The sequence below is a fragment of the Manis pentadactyla genome, chromosome 10 (assembly GCF_030020395.1).
Source record: "Manis pentadactyla isolate mManPen7 chromosome 10, mManPen7.hap1, whole genome shotgun sequence".
Taxonomy (NCBI): domain Eukaryota; kingdom Metazoa; phylum Chordata; class Mammalia; order Pholidota; family Manidae; genus Manis; species Manis pentadactyla.
The window spans coordinates 63,478,469-63,494,185 of NC_080028.1; the positions used below are offsets into that span (position 1 = coordinate 63,478,469).

Consider the following 15,717-nt stretch of genomic DNA (forward strand, 5'->3'; position numbering starts at 1 on the left):
ATGTGTCCGCCATGTTGGTGAAGGCAAAAGAAGGCGACTGGCGCTCCGCGGCTGTCAGCTCCGCTGGCTCAAGCCCGCCATATTAATAAAGAGAAAGGAAGGCTGAGCCCCAACACCACACGCGCACACACAGACACCCCTTTTTCCCACCCTGTCCCCGCCACACCACTCAGCTCGGTGGACCCTTCCCCTGCCTCGCTTGCCCATCCTCTGCCCGAAAGAATAGTAGCAAAAAGCCAGCGCCCCAGAACACGCTTAAGACAACGCCGAATGAGGGGGAACGGGAAATGCCGACCAATTGCGCCGCGGCGGGCTGTGCTACTACCTACAACAAGCACATTAACATCAGCTTCCACAGGTAACCTGGGGCGGGGAGTGAGGGTGCCAGGAACGGGGGAACTCTAGATTGGGTATCGCTGGTGTGGAAGGAACAGAAGGAGGATTCTACCAATTCTAATTACTTCACTGCCTAGCTAGTACCAAGGAAGCATCGTTTTTGCCTTTTCTGTGTTTCTCGCATCTGTCCAGTCTTTTTCTCCCTTCCGAGAATGTTTATTCACTTTAAAAGAAATCCAAGCCCTGTAACGGTGATTGCTCCTTAGAAAGTGACAGGAGAGGATACTTTAATTTCTCATTCACTCCTATATAATATATAGGGTCTTGACATTAATGACTCCATCAGAGGAAAACGAGATCTTCCTGTTCAAGTCAGCAGTGACCTTAAAAGCGTGCTGTGTTCCCATTAAATTAGGAAATTCTCGCTAGCTGAATTGACATGAGAAGCGTGAAGATTTCTAGTTACATACTGTAAATACAGAGAAATTGAGTCGTCATCGGTAGCCGTGTAATTAAGTGATGTTATGAACGTAATAAAGATGAGTTTCCTATTCTTACTGGAACAGTAATAAAAAGAACCTAGTTGTGCTTTTCCTTCGTTTGCCGGAAGAGCAATCAAAATTCTTTAGTTCTGGTCAGGTCAGAACTATTGAAAGCACTTTGAACATTAAGTGAAATATAGTAAGTACTAGGTAAATGTTTACCTTCCCTGCAAGTGCATGCCATGTGCCTGAAGAAAAGAAGCATGGAAAAAAGTTAAGTGCAATTGTTCTGATTTTAGACACTTCATAACTTAATACGATCTTAGTAGAAAATGTTATCCTTGTCTTTTCCCTACTTCATTATGACTAAATGTACCCCATTATTAAAAGTTACCACTTAAATCCTTGTGATGTTTCTGTTTTTCAACGACTGCGTGCAAATATAGTGCTGTATTCACTCATCCATGAAATGTGTACTGAGTACTTATTTGCCTAACTTATTGGCTAGGGATCTTATTATATTCCTGGAGTTTACGGTGTAATGAGAAAGATAGACAAATAATTCGGTTAAGTGCCACAGAAGAGACATTCAGGGAGACCGAACTTAGCCTTAGAAAGTCAAAGAACAGTGTTCAAAGGATGTGAAATTTCAAATGGGACCAAAGGATGACATGTGGTCCTGTATGCACTTTAAGGATTTTCTATTTTATCTAATCAGTACTTGAGAAGTTATGGAGGGTTTTAAAAGAATGGCATGATTAAATTTGAATGTTAAAAAGCCCTCTGTTGCCATATGGAGAATTACAGTGTTACTTAAAGTGCCAATCAAGCATCATCTAGAGATGAATTTGATGAGAAAAGAGCTTATTACAGAATGTTTAATTTACCTACAGTTTTTCTCACAGGGAGATCCTGCTGCAGGTGTCAGATGAGCTAAACAATGTATTTGTGGGCACAACCAGCACTAGAACAGAGAGTTGATAGAGAAAAAAACAGGAACTGGTAGTAAAACAAAGCAGAGTCCACGCATTGGCCTGGACTAGAGTGGTACTGACAGTAGGGGTGAAAAGAAGTGGACAGATTTGAGAAATATTTGAGGAGAAACTACTGTATTTGGTAATTTGAATTGGAAGATGAGGGAAAAGGAAGTGTCAAGACACCAATATTGAATGTTTAAGAGTTGCACTATGATAGAGTAACCTGCATACCTCCCATATTTGACTGTTTGCTATCTATGAAATTAACATACACATGTGTAACCCCAGAAATTTTTGTCTTAAAGTAACATTATTTATAATAAAAATACATTCCTATTCCATAAATACAAACAATATTTAATTAACACTTCTAGGACATTGGTAGACTTCTTATCCCCATGTACAATTTCTCTTGCCTAAACTTAACCATCTCTATTTCTCCTATCTCTTGCTCAACCCACTCCAATCGAATTTTCCCGTTTATTCTGAAACTGCTCTTGCTAAAATGAGTTATCACTCTTACATTCCTATTTAATGGCATGGGATCATTTCCTCCTTGAAATACTATTTTTTAATTATTTGGCACTAATTTTGTGATTCTCATCGTACTTTGGCCTGTCTCTGCCAGTCCCATGCTCCACCCCCTCACCTAGGACTTCCCACTCCCACCAAAATGATTTCATCTGTTCCTGTGGTCGCAGCTAACAGTTACTTGTTGATACGTCCGAAATCAGTATCTCCAGTCAAAGCTCTCGAAGGAGCTCCCGTCTATATAGTATCAGCATTTCCTCAGTCCCCAATCTCTCTTCAGTTTCTCAGATTCAGCATACCAAAACTGTACTAATGAACTTGCCCTTCCCCCATACCTGTGCCACTTCCCATATTCTCTTTCTCAGTGAATGAAAATACCATCCACACGAAACTGAGAGGTCATCCTCCCTTGACTTCTCACCATTCCCTCTTGATTGGATTATTACAGCAGCCTCTTAACAGGTCCACTGCTTCCATTCATGCATTCCTACCTGCTCTTGTATAAAGTCAATGGTATATTGCTAAATGTTTAAGAAAAGGATCTGCGGGGAAGGGGAAAAGCCCTGATTTGTAGAGTTTGCTCAGTTTCTATGATATAAATGCTTCTACCATGGCTGGTTTCAAACCATCAACATAATATCAGTGATCATGGAGTTGCGAAGAAATACATAGTATCACACTGTTGGATAGCATTAATACCATATAGCTGTAAAAGACATAAATGGCTCTAAGAGTATAAATATAGTAAAATAATTAGAATGCAATGGGTTTTAGTATTTATTACCTTTGTTTTTAATCTAATTGCAAACTTACACAACTTAGTTTTTAATAATGGCTCTTTAATAGCCGGTTAAAACATTTTCTGTTAATAATGAGTTCTCTAAATTAGGGCTTTTAATGGCTTACCAATACCATTTTGGATAAAATTCAGAATAGCTCTTTAAATTATAAGGCCCTTCAGCATCTTTTCATGTTGTTACACTCTTCCCTGTCCCAAGATACTCTTTTTTTTTTTAAGAGGGCATCTCTCATATTTATTGATCAAATGGTTGTTAACAGTTAACAACAATAAAATTCTGTACAGGGGACTCGATGCACAATCATTAATCCAACCCAAGCCTAATTCTCATCAGTCTCCGATCTTCTGAAGCACAACGAACAAGTTCTTACATGGTGAACAAATTCTTACAAAGTGAATAAGTTCTTACATGGTGAACAGTACAAGGGCAGTCATCACAGAAACTTTCGGTTTTGATCACGCATTATGAACTATAAACAATCAGGTCAAATATGAGTATTAGTTTGATTTTTATACTTGATTTATATGTGAATCCCACATTTCTCTATTATTATTATTATTATTTTTAATAAAATGATGAAGTGGTAGGTAGATGCAAGATAAAGGTAGAAAACATAGTTTAGTGCTGTAAGAAAGCAAATGTAGATGATCAGGTGTGTGCCTATAGGCTAAGTATTAATCCAAGCTAGACAAGGGCAACAAAACATCCACGGATGCAGATGATTTCTCTCAAAACAGGGGTGTGAGGTTCTAAGCCTCACCTCTGTTGATCCCCAATTTCTCACCTGATGGCCCCCCTACGACTGTGCCTGTCTTAGGTTGTTCCTCCCTTGAGGAATCTTACCCGTCTCTGGCTAACCAGTCATTTTCCGGGGCCACACAGGGAAATGTAAAGTTGGTAAGTGAGAGAGAAGCAATACTGTTTGGAAAGGTTGGCTTTTTACTTCTTTGCAGATTTATGCCCTGTGGGTTTTATGCCCAACATTTGTCTTGAGGTATCTTTACCACTTGGAAGAATTATGATACTCGGTAAATTCGATATGAGGCACGAATTCTATTTAAGGGTTGTAATTAGGAAGGAAGAAGAAAAGCTATAGACGTAGCAGGCGGAAGAAAACATGGGAAGATTGATTATTTATTTGACATATCTTCTTGTAGAGTAACATAAGCATGTATAGGTTTTAAACTACTAATTAAATTGTGCATGCACATTAACATAATAGGAGTACAGTTACATAACCAAAGCAGACCTATGATTACCAGCCATCTCCAGTGAAGCCAAGAAAAACAGTTAGGCACCCTAGGCATTTGTGAAAACTTATCTATGATATGGTGGATATTGTCCAACTGAACTTGAACAGTCTGAGAGAAATCAGACAAATTAAAACAACCCATTCCTGCTAACTGTTCACATCCCATATGTTCTTTTAACAGTAGATAGTCTGTAGTTGTAAGATTTTGGAGCGCTACAACTTGCACTTCTCCTAATTCTTGGTTGAGTTCCAACAGTATAGATCCAGTCAAATTTGTTATTTTACTGTATGCACACGCCAGCTTAGATATCTCCTTCTTCATTCCAATGGCAATTCCAGGAACCAGTGGGATGAATGCAGCTACAACTGCAACAGCGCCAGGATCTTTGTTGACATTTTTTGATGATCATCTTCTGGAATGACTCTTCCAGAGTATGTTGATGTTGGAACTTCTTCTTCATGTTGTATCTTAGTTCGTTTTCTGGGTAGCCAAATTAGGCTTTGATCCTCTGTATAAACACAAACAGACCCTTTGCCCACACTTTGATATGCCCTTTATACCATTGTGAAGAACTTATTGGAGGTCACCAAACAGGAACTGCATTTTTTTTTATCATTAATCTACAATTACATGAAGAATATTATGTTTACTAGGCTCTCGCCTATACCAGGTCCCCCCTATAAACCCCTTTACAGTCACTGTCCATCAGCATAGCAGAATGCTGTAGAATCACTACTTGTCTTTTCTGTGCTGTACAGCCCTCCCCTTTCTCCCACCCCCCCCTTTATGCATGCTAATCTTAATACCCCCCTTCGTCTTCACCCCCCTTATCCCTCCCTACCCACCCATCCTCCCCACCCACCCATCCTCCCCAGTCCCTTTCCCTTTGGTACCTGTTAGTCCATTCTTGAGTTCTGTGATTCTGCTGCTGTTTTGTTCCTTCAGTTTTTCCTTTGTTCTTATATTCCACAGATAAGTGAAATCATTTGATATTTCTCTTTCTCTGCTTGGCTTGTTTCACTGAGCATAATACCGTCTAGCTCCATCCATGTTGTTGCAAATGGTAGGATTTGTTTTCTTCTTATGGCTGAGTAATATTCCATTGTGTATATGTACCACATCTTCTTTATCCAATCATCTACTGATGGACACTTAGGTTGCTTCCAATTCTTGGCTATTGTAAATAGTGCTGCAATAAACATAGGGGTGCATCTGTCTTTTTCAAACTGGAGTGCTGCGTTCTTAGGGTAAATTCCTAGGAGTGGAATTCCTGGGTCAAATGGTAAGTTTATTTTGAGCATTTTGAGGAACCTCCATACTGCTTTCCACAATGGTTGAACTAATTTACATTCCCACCAGCAGTGGAGAAGGGTTCCCCTTTCTCCACAACCTCGCCAACATTTGTTGTTGTTTGTATTTTGGATGGTAGCCATCCTTACTGGTGTGAGGTGGTATCTCATTGTAGTTTTAATTTGCATTTCTCTGATAATTAGCGATGTGGAACATCTTTTCATGTGTCTGTTGGCCATCTGTATTTCTTTTTTGGAGAACTGTCTGTTCAGTTCTTCTGCCCATTTTTTAAGTGGACTGTTTGTTTTTTGTTTGTTGTGGTGGGTGAGCTCCTTATATATTTTGGATGTCAGGCCTTTATCGGATCTGTCATTTTCAAATATATTCTCCCATACTGTAGGGTTCCTTTTTGTTTTATTGATGGTGTCTTTTGCTGTACAAAAGCTTTTCAGCTTAATATAGTCCCACTTGTTCATTTTTGCTGTTGTTTTCCTTGCCCGGGGAGATATGTTCAAGAAGAGGTCACTCATGTTTATGTCTAATAGGTTTTTGCCTATGTTTTTTTCTAAGAGTTTTATGGTTTCATGACTTACATTCAGTTCTTTGATCCATTTTGAGTTTACTTTTGTGTATGGGGTTAGACAATGGTCCAGTTTCATTCTCCTACATGTAGCTGTCCAGTTTTGCCAGCACCATCTGTTGAAGAGACTGTCATTTCGCTGTTGTATATCCATGGCTCCTTTATCAAATATTAATTGACCATATATGTCTGGGTTAATGTCTGGAGCCTCTAATCTGTTCCACTGGTCTGTGGCTCTGTTCTTGTGCCAGTACCAAATTGTCTTGATTACTATGGCTTTGTAGTAGAGCTTGAGGTTGGACAGTGAGATCCCCCCTACTTTATTCTTCTTTCTCAGGATTGCTTTGGCTATTCGGGGTCTTTGGTGTTTCCATATGAATTTTTGAATTATTTGTTCCAGTTCATTGCAGAATGTTCCTGGTAATTTGATAGGGATTGCATCAAATCTGTATATTGCTTTGGGCAGGATGGCCATTTTGACGATATTAATTCTTCCTAGCCACGAGCATGGGATGAGTTTCCATTTGTTAGTGTCCCCTTTAATTTCTCTTAAGAGTGACTTATAGTTTTCAGGGTATAGGTCTTTCACTTCGTTGGTTAGGTTTATTCCTAGGTATTTTATTCTTTTGGATGCAATTGTGAATGGGATTGTTTTCCTGATTTCTCTTTCTATTGGTTAATTGTTAGTGTATAGGAAAGCTACAGATTTCTGTGTGTTAATTTTGTATCCTGCAACTGCTGTATTCCAATATCAGTTCTAGTAGTTTTGGGGTGGAGTCTTTAGGGTTTTTTATGTACAATATCATGTCATCTGCAAATAGTGACAGTTTAACTTCTTCTTTACCAATCTGGATTCCTTGTATTTCTTTGTTTTGTCTGATTGCCGTGGCTAGGACCTCCAGTACTATGTTAAATAACAGTGGGGATAGTGGGCATACCTGTCTTGTTCCCGATCTCAGAGGAAAAGCTTTCAACTTCTTGCTGTTCAGTATAATGTTGGCTGTGGGTTTATCATATATGGCCTTTATTATGTTGAGGTACTTGCCCTCTATTCCCATTTTGCTGAGAGTTTTTATCATGAATGGATGTTGAATTTTGTCGAATGCTTTTTCAGTGTCTATGGAGATGATCATGTGGTTTTTGTCTTTCTTTTTGTTGATGTGGTGGATGATGCTGATGGATTTTCGAATGTTGTACCATCCTTGCATCCCTGGGATGAATCCCACTTGGTCATGGTGTATGATACTTTTGTTATACTTTTGAATTCAGTTTGCTAATATTTTATTGAGTATTTTTGCATCTACATTCATCAGGGATATTGGTCTGTAATTTTCTTTTTTGGTGGGGTCTTTGCCTGGTTTTGGTATTAGGGTGATGTTGGCTTCATAGAATGAGTTTGGGAGTATTCCCTCCTCTTCTATTTTTTGGAAAACTTTAAGGAGAATGGGTATTATGTCTTCTCTGTGTGTCTGATAAAATTCCGAGGTAAATCTGTCCAGCCCGGGGGTTTTGTTCTTGGGTAGTTTTTTGATTACCATTTCAATTTCTTTGCTCGTAATTGGTTTGTTTAACTTTTGTGTTTCTTCCTTGGTCAGTCTTGGAAGGTTGTATTTTTCTAGGATGTTGTCCATTTCTTCTAGGTTTTCCAGCTTGTTGGCATATAGGTTTTCATAGTAGTCTTTAATAATTCTTTGTATTTCTGTGGAGTCTGTCATGATTTTTACGTTCTCATTTCTGATTCTGTTGATTTGTGTTGATTCTCTTTTTCTCTTAATAAGTTTGGCTAGAGGCTTATCTATTTTGTTTATTTTCTCAAAGACCCAGCTCTTGGTTTCGTTGATTTTTGCTATTGTTTTATTCTTCTCAATTTTGTTTATTTCTTCTCTGATCTTTATTATGTCCCTCCTTCTGCTGACTTTAGGCCTCATTTGTTCTTCTTTTTTCAGTTTCGATAATTGTGGTATTAGACTATTCATTTGGGATTGTTCTTCCTTCTTCAAGTGTGCCTGGATCACTATATACTTTCCTCTTAAGACTGCTTTCGCTGTGCCCCACAGAAGTTGGGGCTTTGTGTTGTTGTTGTCATTTGTTTCTTTATATTCCTTGATCTCTATTTTAATTTGTTCATTGATCCATTGATTATTTAGGAGCATGTTGTTAAGCCTCCATGTGTTTGTGAGCCTTTTTGTTTTCTTTGTAGAATTTATTTCTAGTTTTATACCTTTGTGGTCTGAAAAATTGGTTGGTAGAATTTCAATATTTTGGAATTTACTGAGGCTCTTTTTGTGTGTCCCAAGATACTCTTAACTCTCTTCATGACCCCCCACCCTAAGTTCCCTAATTAATTCCTATTCTCTTAAGGCCTCCTGACTGGAAATGCACTTACTGTTTTATGGTTCCATGTGATCCTGTACTTAACATTTTATAACACTCATGGCACTTGTAATTACAATTATAATAATAAGTAGCATTTATTTTGTATTTCCTATGTACTGTGCATGGACTAAGCATTTATTCTTAGTATCCCAATTCCTAGAACCACACTAGGCACCATTGCTACTCCACTTGATAGATGATAATACTGAGGCCTAAAAAGCCTAATAACTTGCCTAAGGTCGTCTGGTTATTATGTAAAGAGCCAGGATTGGCACTCTAGTTTGACTCCACAATGTCCTCAGCCACTGTTTTCTAGTGCAGCAAGTTATTAGATTTTCTGCCTTACTCATTACAGTATACCCTCAAAGAAGGTATACACCATGAAGATAGGTCAGTTTTGTTTATCACTGTATTCTTTAGTGCCTAGGACAGTGCTTGGATTGTAAGATGCATTCAGCTATTTATTAAATACCCAAGCAAAACAGCATTGTTTAAAATACTAAACAATTTTCAAGACATCTAATGTTTCTGAAAGCCTGGTTCTATTATTACATAGACAAGAATATATCCATCTATTATCACCATGTTAATTTTTTAATATTTACAGGATGATTTATTATTACATATATTTAGCTTATGGGCTACATCTCCTGCTCTTTGATTATTCTAAGAAAAACTTAAACACATGTAAAACATGATTAAGGTTACTGATGTATGAAAACATCCAAAATCAAATACAAAGCTGTTGGTTATTCTACTCTTTCAACTCAGGTAACTAAAGATTATTCACTAATGCCAAATTAACCCCATTAGCTCATTCATTCAATAATTCCCTCAGAGAAGTTGATTAAGTGCTTACTGAACTGGATAAAGTAGTGAAAAGCATAGCTCCCAGTCAGGAGAAGCTTACAATCCAGTGGTAGATGTAGAACAATAAGCACTTAGATACAGTCATGTTAGTTACAGGAACACCTAACCCAGTCTTCTGATGATGATAAGTTTCACTGAAAAATAGAATTCCTAAACTGAATCCTAAGGAAGTAGAATTTGGTTAAGTTAAGGTTCAATTTAAGATATTGATTTCATAATTGGGGGGCTAGTTTTAAAAAGAGCTGAAAATAAAAATAGGTTGTCTGAAAGGCAGTCTTCATATATCCAAGGAGTCTAATATAAATGATAAAACAGTAATAGTACTTATTTGTTATGAATCTTTACTGAGGCCCCAACGAAAAGAAATGTGCTTGTATACTAAAGCTTGGTTTTTAGCTTAGGACACAGGAAACATTTCCAAGCCATTAAATATTGAAGCAGGAATCTTTGAAATGAGAATACATTATTATTAAGACATAAGGGCTGGGCAGAGAAATTCATTAGAGATTTCTAGTGAAATAGAAAAAAAAATACATACATGAAAATAAATGAACTCTAGAAAGGTACATAAATGTTAGTATCTTCAAATCAGGGTATGTTTGAGCTTGGGGGGATAGGGACAGGAGATGGGAGGGTGTTCACCAGTACATCTGGGCTCTCATCTCTTTGTGCCCCTCACTACTGGTAATTTGAGCAAACCTAATATACCTGTACAGCCAAAGCTGTTACCTAGTGAAGTTTCAGTTGGGAGCTTCTGAGCCACAAGATATTTTACCAGGAATTTAATGGTTCTTTTTAAATACTAGTCAGTTCATAATTAATACTTAAAGGATAATATCATCAAACTAAAGAAGAATTCAACTGAAACTTATTACTGATGAATGTTGATTCTTATGTTTCCAAGTCAGCAACACGGTTACCACTAGAATTTTTTTTTTCACTTACTTTTTTTTATTTTTTGTTAAGGTATCATTGATATACAATCTTATGCTCAGGTTTTACATGAGCAACATTGTGGTTACTACATTCCCCCCCCATTATCAAGTCCCCACCACATATCCCATTACAGTCACTGTCTATCAGCATAGTAAGATGCTATAGAGTCGCTACTTGAATTCTCTGTGCTATACTGCCTTCCCCAAGTTACCACTAGAATTTTCATATAGTCCCTTAAATTTTTCTCTTAATAGGTATACACTGGGTATATATCAGTATACTTTGTATTTGAAATATATATGAAAAAAAAGATTGTTGCTGGACTTGTCAACAGCATTTTACTTTTTGTAATAAGTATGTTTTCTATTGTAGTGCATAGCTTAGAGTTCAGTTTTTTAGAAACATGCAGTTTACGTGGAAGTAATACAGTGAATTATTTATATATCATTCCATATTAAGCAAATTTTTGTTGAGTCCCTACTGTTTGCAAGGCACTACACTAAGTGTTAAAGAGATGAAAAGATATAATGATCCCTGTCCTCAGGAAATGTACGATCTACTTTTTTTCTCTGGAAATTTATTAAAGTGGAAAAATTACAAAACAATGTGGTAAGTATCATAAAGAAGGAACACACAGGAAGGAATGCCAGAATCTGTCTAGGTGTTCCTTGACAAATTTAATCTGTAGATAATCTCATTGTCTTGACTGTAAATCAGCAGATCAAAGCATTATTAAATTTTTCCTGCTTATAATGATTGTATATAAACTTGATCTAAATCAGTATAGTCTTATTTTTACTGCCCATTATAAAAACTAGGTTGGGAAGAAAAGTCTGTTTTTAAAACCCTGAAAAATAAAGCCACTCATGTCAGTTTCTTAAATTTTTTTACAACTTACAAAAGATTATCATGAATTGACTTCTATTCCAGTGTCTGGACATTGAGAATTAAACATTTTTTATGCAAATGAAAGACACTTTCTATCATTACCTTTTAAAATTTTGTTTATCATTTGGGTGCAACCAGGAGTATGACAGTTGGAATTTTAGTTGCCTTTCTTTTTTTTTAAGGTTTCCTTTGGATCCTAAAAGAAGAAAAGAATGGGTTCGCCTGGTTAGGCGCAAAAATTTTGTGCCAGGAAAACATACTTTTCTTTGTTCAAAGCACTTTGAAGCCTCCTGTTTTGACCTAACAGGACAAACTCGACGACTTAAAATGGATGCTGTTCCAACCATTTTTGATTTTTGTACCCATATAAAGTCTATGGTAGGTAATTTACTTTTCTTTTACCCCATTTTTACCATTTTTAGAACCCCTTTTTGTTTGTGAAATGGAACAATTCAGGATATATTGAAATTAATATATAATGATATGCCTCAAGAAAGTTGTAAAACTGTGCAATAAAGGTGCCAGCTAGAATTAGAGCTCAGGTCTTCTCAACATTCTTTCCCCAGTCGAAGTTGTTTTATTAGAATGGAATTATACATTACTGCCAATTATTATCAATAATCAAACCATTGGTAAAACTGAGAAATCATGAGTAATGAAAGCTCCAGGATCACTCTGCTCTGATTTTAAGATGGCATAGAAAATGCGTGCCTAAGTGCTTTAACAGCAGTGCACCCAAAAAATACTGGAGTTATAGTGAACATAATGTTCCTCATGTAATTGTAGATTAATGATACCAAGGATTTTTTTTTAAGTCAAAAAAAAAATACTGGAGTTATACCAGAGAATGTTAAGTTCAGAGGAAGATAAACAGAAAACTTCATAGAGCTCAGGCATTTAGGTGGGTCTTAAGCTTGGAGTTTGGAATTTAGGAGAGGATTCTTGCGCAGGACAATTCCAATAGGAGGATTAGAACAAAAGCCAATGTGTTGAGATCTGAGTGGAAAATAATTGAATGTTAATGGAATATCTGATCAGAGGAAAATTCATTTGTTCGTAAATGAATAACCTTGTGTTTCAATGAATTTTGTTGAATGAATGAAAAGTTACAAGGTTATGGTATAATCTGGCAACAATTAAGTGGTTTAGTACTGCTGAAGGATATGTCAAAATGGTGAATGGCAGAAGGAGGTGAAATCCTAAATGGTATAGTATGCCATGTAAAGATTTTTTTTTTCCTTTAGGTAATGGTGAGGCAAAGAGTAATTTAGCCAGTATTGAAAAATCAAGTCTGTTAGAAACGTAATTCTAGTGGCAGAATATGGATTAGTGAGGATCAAAGCGAAGCAGAGATTAATAAAGAAGTTTTTAATATATTTAAGTCAGATATGATAAGGGGTCTGCTGTGGACAGTAGCATTAATAATGAAGAACAGAGGATTCATGATGGAGATATTTAGGAGGTAGAATTAATAGGACTTGATAACTGAATGAAAGATAAAGGGGAAAAAGGGCCCTTAAGGTTTCTGATTAGGGCAAAAGTTTTATGGCCAGATTTTTAAATCCTTGAATAGAAAGAAGATACATTTGTATGTGTTATTAAGTAATTAATAAGTAAATTTATTCAGGAACTTCATACTTGGGAATATGTTTTACCAAGTAGAACCCTAGGTCTGAAGTATTAATCAAATTGAAAGAATAATATTTACCTAAAAAATAAGTATCACAGATAAACCAAATGTCTAAATACATTAAATTGGCCTTAGTGAGAAAATTGTAAAGGCTTTTTAAAGTCTCCTTAGAATCATACTCAGTAACTTGGAAAAGACCTTGGAAGTCCATTGCCTGTTTCCAAACCAATGTTTGCATATTTATGGAGAGAGAAAATAAAAATAAATAGGTAGCTGGAGTTAATTCAGCCAATTGAAAAACTTAAATCCATGATTATATGAGACGGGCTTCTGATATTTCCTGTCAAACTTTTGAAATCAGTTTTTAAAAGAGAAGTTTAAATACTGTTATATAATACTGGATAAAATTCACTTATTGTAATACTACATAATTTATGTTCAATCCCCCAATTTTATTTGACTCAGAAACTCAAGTCAAGGAATCTTTTGAAGAGAAACAACAGTTGTACTCCAACCGGACCATCTAATTTAAAATCAAACATTAGTAGTCAGCAAGTCCTGCTTGAACACAGTTATGCCTTTAGGAATCCTATGGAGGCAAAAAAGAGGATAATTAAACTGGAAAAAGAAATAGCAAGCTTAAGAAGGAAAATGAAAACTTGCCTACAAAAAGAACGCAGAGCAACTCGAAGATGGATCAAAGCCGCGTGCTTGGTGAAGAATCTAGAAGCAAATAACATATTACCTAAGGGCACATCAGAACACATTTTACCAACTGCCTTAAGCAGTCTTCATTTGGAAGATTTCAAGATTCTTGAACAAGATCAGCAAGATAAAACATTACCAATTCTCTAAACCTAAGCAGACCAAAAGCACCTTCATTTAAAGTTAATCTGCATAGATCTTGATGCCCATCTTTAATTTTGTTCAAAGATAAAGATATGTAAGGAAATTATGCCAGAATTGGGTATTTAAGTTTTACTTGAAGCAGCACTATTACTATATAATTTATGAAGACTTGATTATAAAAAAATGGAAAACTTTCCATGAAACTTTTATTTGAAAAAGAATGGAAGTGCCTTACATGAGAATTAACTACTTAAAAATTTTTGCTAGGAAATTGTATGTTTGCAAGGTATTTTGTGTTTTTGGTTTTTGAACTACTTTAAAGAATGGTCTATGACAAGTGAGGTGTTTAATTTATATTAGAAAATTTTTTTCCTGTGCCAAAGTTGGGATATTACATTCTAAATGAGATGCAAAATGGGAATTAGCCAGCATTTAAATATGATTTTTAAACAGCTGGATTTTGTTGTAAATTATTATTAGCACTGTGATTTGGAAAATTTATAGAAAAAACACCTGAGGTACAGGGCAAGTTCTTTTATTTAAACCTTCCATATCTGTTTACCAGTAAAAAGTAATCATGGCCTCTCCCCTAAAAATACTAGCTTTTAAAATAGATTGTAAAATATTTTGAAAATAGTATTTTTGAATGTAAAGTATCATTGATTCATCCAAGCTAGGAAAGGCCTCAAGTACCTCAGACTGGTAAAAACTGGTAGTTGATTATTTTCATTTTCTAAGAAAATATGTTGTGAAATAACGTAGAGATCAGGATCTAGCTTTTACCTTAGTTAAACAACAAGATAAATGTGTACAATTCTGTCATAATAAAAATACTACATTTACAGTTTAAAAATTGATGCATTAATAAGCAAGTATGCTACAAAGTTCCATGTCAGGAATAACCCCCTGCCCCCATGTATGTTGGTACCAAACCTCAAGTTTTTTTCCATAAACTCACAGTAGAATTTAATCTAGAAAAGTACATCATAATTATCTTCACAACTTGTAACTTAAAATAGGATCAATTTATCTTATACGTCTTGCTTTTCATCTCCTCCTTTAGTGAGAGTCAAATAGAACAACTGTCCTCCATAAGGAAATGAAATGCAGTTCTCTATAAAAATGCGTGTCTGATAAAGCTATGCAAGTGTTAATTTTACAAAGTAAAGTATCAGAACTATTCCATAGTTGTCACTTAACAAGTAAAGGGTTTGCCTTATTTCACTAGTTAAATGTCTAACAGGAACCTTTCCTTCAGTTTGGTCATGTAAAAATTAGAGCTTCAGATACCACCATATGAAAGTACTATATACCTAATCAAAAATGGCTATAAATGATTCCTGTAAGATAATGGCTACTTCATGATTTGAAGATGGTTTTTTAGGGGAATGGGGCTGGGAGGCCAGAGTTGCCAGCTGTTTGGATTGCTTTTTTTTTTTTTTTAATGACATTTACTTAGGCTTTAGCAAGTTTTTACAGTATCAGTGTCTGCCCTTTTAATAAGGAATGTCTCTTAAGCAACTAGATTTCACAAAGGCAAAGGTAAGAATAATCTGGTTTAGTTATCATGAGGCACTTGCAACTTGCAACAAATATTTATGAAAACCCTTTTATGTATATTGTAAACCTTATTAGTCATTTTATCTTAATCTTAAATTTTGGATTAGCTCTTAGACTTATCATTACATTCTTTTACCTGTATGGCTTCAAATGTCTTTTCACTGATGTATAATCATCAGCAAGTACTTACTGACCATATCTACATTATACCTCAAAATAAATTGGGCAAATAATCATTTAAACATCAACTGTGTTTTCCAAGTATAATCTCTCATATGGTTCACCACCCCTCCCCAATATAAAACACTAATTAGTGCAGGTTAGTTCCCATCTATAATAATACCTTGGTATCTTAATAA

At 35.9% G+C, this 15,717-nt stretch overlaps 2 protein-coding genes across 2 annotated transcripts in view; both read left to right on the forward strand.

Annotated features, from left to right (window-relative positions):
- The first annotated feature begins 227 nt into the window (after positions 1–227).
- On the forward strand, positions 228–15,606 carry THAP2 (THAP domain containing 2). The gene is made up of 3 exons (XM_036917628.2): positions 228–358; positions 11,502–11,697; positions 13,415–15,606. Exons 1-3 carry the CDS (start codon positions 288–290, stop codon positions 13,802–13,804), a joined length of 657 nt encoding a protein of 218 aa, XP_036773523.2. The 5' UTR covers positions 228–287; the 3' UTR covers positions 13,805–15,606.
- Positions 230–15,717, forward strand: part of TMEM19 (transmembrane protein 19) — a 55,680-nt gene continuing 40,192 nt past the window's right edge. Inside the window, exon 1 of the mRNA XM_036917627.2 lies at positions 230–358. The gene's annotated coding sequence lies outside the window, so the exon portion shown is untranslated. The remainder of the gene's footprint in view (positions 359–15,717) is intronic.